General features: G+C 24.6%; 1 protein-coding gene across 3 annotated transcripts in view; it reads left to right on the plus strand.

The window, feature by feature from the left end:
• Positions 1-6924, plus strand: part of LOC102677296 (mitogen-activated protein kinase-binding protein 1) — a 150587-nt gene that overhangs the window by 128081 nt on the left and 15582 nt on the right. For all 3 annotated transcript variants that reach the window (XM_006615012.2, XM_031510134.1, XM_006615013.2), the window contains 5 exons: positions 1041-1256; positions 2203-2385; positions 3827-3987; positions 4858-5686; positions 6435-6645. In XM_006615012.2, coding sequence (XP_006615075.1) covers positions 1041-1256; positions 2203-2385; positions 3827-3987; positions 4858-5686; positions 6435-6645 — 1600 coding nt within the window. The remainder of the gene's footprint in view (positions 1-1040; positions 1257-2202; positions 2386-3826; positions 3988-4857; positions 5687-6434; positions 6646-6924) is intronic.

The following is a 6924-nucleotide window of genomic DNA, read 5'->3' on the forward strand; positions in this document are numbered from 1 at the left end:
AACGAACAAATACAGTCTCGATGCATTTAATTCAAGAACGAACGTTACGTTCGCGCCACATGCATACACGTACGCGTAACTCGATGTACAATTCGAGACACTGGGCAGGGCACGTGAATACTAAATTGCTTTCTCAGCGAACGGACAACGGTACCCTTTTTATTGTTCCACTGCATTCCCTCGATATCTTGGGTACAATGATCCTTGCTCGAAAGGTTCCGCGTGCACGCGGTATTACGTCGTTCGACCATGAACAAGTATGTACACGATCTTTTAAGAAATCTCTCACGACGATCTAGCAATTTTTAAATTGGATCTTAGAGTTTCTGAAAGTTAATGGAGATTTGTAAATAATTTTTTGAATTAAAATTGATTCGATATTTAATTTTATTATATAAGAGAGATAATAAAAAAATGTACAATTTAATTTTTTATCACAATCAACTTCTAGCTATTATGTTTATATGCTATATAAATTGTAAGTTCATGCAAAGTATCAATATATTTAGTTGTGAGATATTTTTGAAGAATCAAGTTTAGAGATTAAAAGAAATATAAAAAATGGCATATAAAAGTGCAAAAAAAAAATTCGGTTGAGTTGTATTTATTAAATATTCAAATGAAGTGAAATAGATATAAAGGGATAATAAATAGAATGATAATAAAGTTATATCTATTATATCTTTGTAAAGTAAATATTTCTATTCTCAACAGATTTTTTATTTCATTTTGTCTGAGCTTCTCCTAAGCTAATTCCTTATAAAATAAATAAATTATAAATAATAAAATAATACCGATATTTTGTTATACCAAAATTTGTTTTTAATCTCTAGAATCAATCCTTTAAAAATATCAATTATATTAACATTCTATACAAATTAAATTTTGTAATCTTCATTATTAATGATACATAAGAAATAGAAGATTTAAGAATTATTAATTTAGATCTTGATGGCTCTATTTTCTTCAATCGATCATAACCAAGATAATTAACAAGAAACGACATTTTCAGAGGCATATATTTTTTCTTTTTTTTTAAGGCATTTTCACCGAGCAACAAGTATGTGGTATCGGTGGGTTCTCAACATGATATGATCGTCAATGTCTGGGACTGGAGGAACAATGTTAAAGTGGCGTCAAACAAAGTCTCGAGCAAAGTGAAGGCCGTATGCTTCGCGGAAAACGGCAATTACTTTGTTACCGTCGGTAACAGACATGTCAAGTTTTGGTATCTCGAGTATTCGCGCAGTGCCAAGGTACGTGTAAAACTAATTCAATCTCTTTATCTCTTGTAATCTGTTCGAGTAAAATTCACTCGTCGATTATTGTACTATTCTCTATGTACTAAAAATTGTGATCATCGATTATCGATATATCATCGATATTTTATTAATAATTTTCGATATATCGGTAACATAATTTAGATATCATTAACGGATAGAATTTCTTTTTTTTTTTATTTAAATTATCGATGTATTATCAATACCAAAATTTTTACAAATTTCAACCGATGCTCAATTTTGTAAAAAAAATATATATAGAGAACAGAACGAAACAAATTTTTTACGGTTTTATTATACTATTATTTAAAAAATTATTATTTTTATTGATTTTATAAATTTCACTAATTTAATTTAATAATTTCAGTAATTTAATTTTTGATTTTAGTAAATTATTTCTATAATTTGTTTTTATTATTTTTATTTCTATTTCTTACGAATAATTTATGTTTAGGTTTGGAATATAAAAAATTTCATGCTTTATAATTAATGTTGAAATTTAAAATTAAATTTTTGTATTCAATATTAATTATATTTTGTAATATTACTTATAAAGAAAGTTTTAGATAATATGAAATAATGCAATAAGACATAACATTCGAGATAATTAATAAACTCATTCACTTTTTATAATTTGGATCAGTTTATTCGAATAGTCACTTTTTTGAATGAATTAAAAAACACATGTTTTTTAAAAACATGAGTTTATAAAAAAAATAAAAATTTCAAAATTCTTGATTCGTGATACCTTAAAATTTAATATTAAAAAATCTATTTTTCCAACATTAAACCTAGAAGATTAAATGCAAATTTACTATTAAAAAATAAATGTACAATTTTAATTTCTTCGTTCTACTCTATTAGCGAAATTTGGACAGGATAAGTATAACACGAAAAAAGTGATAATGGGAATTTTGTGCAGTATAAGGAACCTGTGCCTTTGATGGGTCGGTCTGCCATATTAGGAGAGCAAAGAAATAATGATTTTGTGGACGTAGCCTGCGGTCGAGGAGAAATGGCAGATTCCACATATGCGATTACGAAAACTGGCCTTCTATGCGAATTCAATAACAGGAGGCTTTTGGATAAATGGGTAGAACTTCGTGTAAGTATCTTTGTCTCTAATGCCCTCTACCTGAAATTCTGTATTTAAACTTATTACATAAATGACTATATATATAAAACTAACCTCAATGTATCACCATAGAATTTATTTCAATGCGATTCTATATGAAAATAGAACTCGTTACGCCACGTTAACTTATCTCTATGAGTCGTTATTACTTTTATGTAGGACATGTTAATAGATATGCTAGTTTCACTGTTTCACTATCAAATGGATAGCTAATTATCCAGAAAAAAATGTACTTCACCGATTTCAATGACCTTCATATTGTTAAGCTCAATATTCTGAATAATTTTTCCTTATATTCTTATATGTATATACATATACAATGTGATTCAGAAATACATGTTATTACTTTGGAGATGAATCTATATTAAAATATGAAAATATGCCATATAATAGTTGTAGCCTAATTTTATGAAAGAATTATTGTCTATAAAAATATTCAAAAACTATATCTTTTATATTTTATATAATTTGTGTTAATAAATATAAACATATTCCATTCATTATTTATTATTTTATACATATATATATATAATTTATAATAATGTTAATTTTATACATATATATATAATTTATAATAATGTTAATTTATTATTGTGATTTATAATTGGTAAGTTTATAAGCCTTTAATTGGGATATTTAATTGGAATATTTAATTAAAATGTTTAAAATTCGGTTTATATTCACTAATTATATTTGTTATTAATCGTTTTAATTAATATTGTTGGAAATATTGAATGCATTCGTTTATTAAGAAAACATGACTACGACAAATATTCAATTTTTTCAATAAATAAGTATTAAATATCGACTGAAATTGAAATTCTCTCGCCTTTTTTTAGTCTTCTCTTAAAGCTATATTAATTAAAATAATTAATAAAGCTATATTAATTAAATATAATTACGGCTCGTAAAGTAATAATTTGGTCATTGTTATTATATGAATATTAAAGGACAAAATGCTAAATGGACACAAGCAATAGAAAATAAAATTATGCCATAATTTAATAATAATAAAATAATATTATTTTAAATATAAATTACTTTATATAAATTATTTCAAGATACCAAATTTATAAAATCTAATTATTCGAAAAAAAAATTTTCTGTCAAAATTATATTTCAAGATATTTAAAATTGAAATTGTTTTTTATTTCTAAAAATTTTGATAAAATTTTCATTTTTGATTCTGTACATTTTTTAATTATTAATAAATTATCCAATATAATAATCATTTGATATTATTATTATTAATTAGTTAATTAATTAAATAGCATATATTTAAATTCTTATTTTTTATAATATACTATTATATATACTATACTATACTATATTATACTACTATATTCTATTTTGTATAATTATTCGAATATTGTTATATAATAATTCGTTTCAAGCAACTGGCTATTTTCAGACGAGCAGTGCCAATTGCATGGCCGTTGGAGATAAATACATTTTCATCGGTTGTGCAGAGGGAATTGTGAGGTGCTTTAGTCCTAATACGCTTCAGTTCATCACTACCTTACCGAGAACACATTACCTGGGCGTGGACGTTGCTCAGGGATTGTCCATTAGGTATATGGACAATTTTTAACATTTTTTTGATTACTTATTACCAAAATTAATATAATAAAATAAATATAAATTTATTTCTTCAAATCATACTTAATATTACTAATATTTTATATTATTTATATTTTATTAAAAATCATATAATTACAATATTTTAAAATGAGCATTTCATTGAAATATAAGAAAATAGTAGTATTTCATAATGCTTCGATTAAATAATTATTTAACTTTAAAATTATTATAATGTATATTATATATATTATTATATATTATATTTAATTAGGCATTATTAGATAAAAAATTTATCTAATAAGATAATATTTTTTATATATACATTTTATTTATAGACTATACAAAAAGATATCGGTTAATTTATTATAATATTGTTTAATTATTATTGCATTAATTTATTTTGATAAAATTTAAAATCTAAGTATCAAATAATTATGTAAATATTAAAATTAATCTTTTAACCAGGTAAAACAAGTTAATTCGTCACTTAAACTCTCTCAATCAATCTTTTAAATGTAATAATTCTAAATTTCTTTATTTATGGATTCTCTATTTTCCTATGTGTTATAATTATTATATAATTTCTATTTTAAAAAAAAAATTATTCTATTTCTATTATATTCCATATTTATATATTTATATTAAAAAGAATTTAATTAAAATTGATTTATATTAGATTAATTTTTATATTCATAATTATTAAGAATTCTGCTTCAAGAATTATATTCTAATTAAATGAAATAATATAATACTTTCAAATATTAGTATATTTCTAATACTTTCTTCAACTTACTTTAAATTTTCCTTAGCTCTGCACAAAACTAAATTTAATTTTTTTCTAATCCATCTTATCGATTCCAGCCATATGTCTCAGCATCCAACAAATGCAAGGTATCCAGACGCCATCGCCTTAGCATTTGACGAGCGAAACAACAAGCTCACCTGTGTTTACAACGATCACAGTATCTACGTTTGGGATGTACGAGATATCAGACGAGTTGGCAAGTCGCATTCGTTCCTTTACCATTCGGCCTGCATCTGGGGAGTCGAGATGTATCCCACTGGATCGGATTCCGTGGGTGCCATGCCGGCTGGTAGTTTCATTACATGCTCCAGCGACGACACCATCCGCGTGTGGAACCTTGAGAAGGATATTTCTCCTAATGACACGCTTTACAAACGGAACATCTACAGCAACGAGCTACTCAAGGTTCTCTACATAGATCAAGAGCTAACTTATTTAAAAGATCTAGATCTGGCCGCAGCTGGATCAACAGAGAAGAGCGACGCTTCGTATGATAGTCGGAACGGTGTTAGATCAATCAGAATCAGTCCTGATGGAAAACACTTGGCATCTGGTGATAGGTCTGGTAACATTCGAATTCATGACCTCTCTTCGTTGGACGAATTGTGCTTGATCGAGGCACACGATGCGGAAGTGCTTTGCCTCGAGTACTCCAAGTTCTCCAGATACTCGACAGAACCTCCTAGATTGTTAGCCAGCGCTTCTAGAGATAGATTGATTCACGTGTTTAGTGTAGATCAAGGATACAACTTTTTACAGACGCTGGATGATCATAGTTCTTCCATTACTGCCGTCAGATTCTTCAATCAGAGCAATCAGAATAATCAGATACAGATGGTGTCCTGCGGTGCCGACAAAAGTATTATTTTTAGACAACTGCAATCGGTTAGTTTGATTATTGTATTTTTTTTTTTTTTTTTTGGATTTAATTAGAAAAATATATAATATGTAATTCCGATTTTAAAAGTATAAAAATAAATTAATATAATATATACACATATTTAATCTTGAAATAGTTTAATGTTTGTATAAATATTGTAAAATTGTTATATAGTTTATATAATATTTAATTATTATTATATAGTTTATTATTAAATTTTTTATATTTTTTTATTTTATTTATAAATTATAATAATTTTATTATTTTTTTTATAATAATATAAGTCTGTGAAATGAATATTTATATATTATAATTTGAAATTCACGAAAATTGATAAATTAATTTTTATTTTTATTTAAAACATTTATTTTAAAAGTATAAAAAATTTTTTTATAAGAATATTGCATTATTTCTCTAAATTCACTTATGAATGATTAAAAATAGAAATATCTTGCAATGCAATTATTACAGCTTATAAATCAATTTATATATTATATTAATATAATATATAAATTATATATTAATTATATTATAATTATATATTATATTAATATAATATATAAATTAATTTATATTTCATATTAAAATTTTTTAGTTTAGATAAAAATAGAATATGTTATGAAAATAAACATTCCCACAAAATGAATTTATTATAATTAGTGATATTTTATTCTATTTATTTGAATTATTTTATTTTGCTAAAGCCAAAAATTAATATTTCCATTTTATACTAACGAATTCGGTTGTTCCTAGACACCAGGAGGAATGCCTCAATTTGCCAGGGGTCACAATGCTCAGGGAAAAACTACTCTCTATGATATGGAAGTTGATTCTGGACAAAAACATGTTTTAACTGCCTGTCAGGATAGAAATATAAGGGTTTATAATGTAACTACGGGCAAGCATAGCAAAACGTTCAAGGGATCTGTCGGCGAAGATGGATCGCTTATCAAAGTCGTTCTGGGTAAGTCAAATATAATATTTCTATTTTATTAAAGAAAAAATAACAGAACTTCATTTATTATTAAATTTATTAAATAGGATATAAATTTATTAAATAGGATAAATATTTATTAAATTTATTAAAATAGGATTTTGATGAATAAAATTGATTTAATGAATTCTAATTATTTTTATTATCTAAATTATTATTAAATATTTAATTATATTAATATTACTATAATATTAATTGATATATAATATATATATATATATATTATAAATATATATTATTGATTATTAT

Source organism: Apis dorsata, unplaced genomic scaffold, assembly GCF_000469605.1.
Source record: "Apis dorsata unplaced genomic scaffold, Apis dorsata 1.3 scaffold_207, whole genome shotgun sequence".
NCBI lineage: Eukaryota > Metazoa > Arthropoda > Insecta > Hymenoptera > Apidae > Apis > Apis dorsata.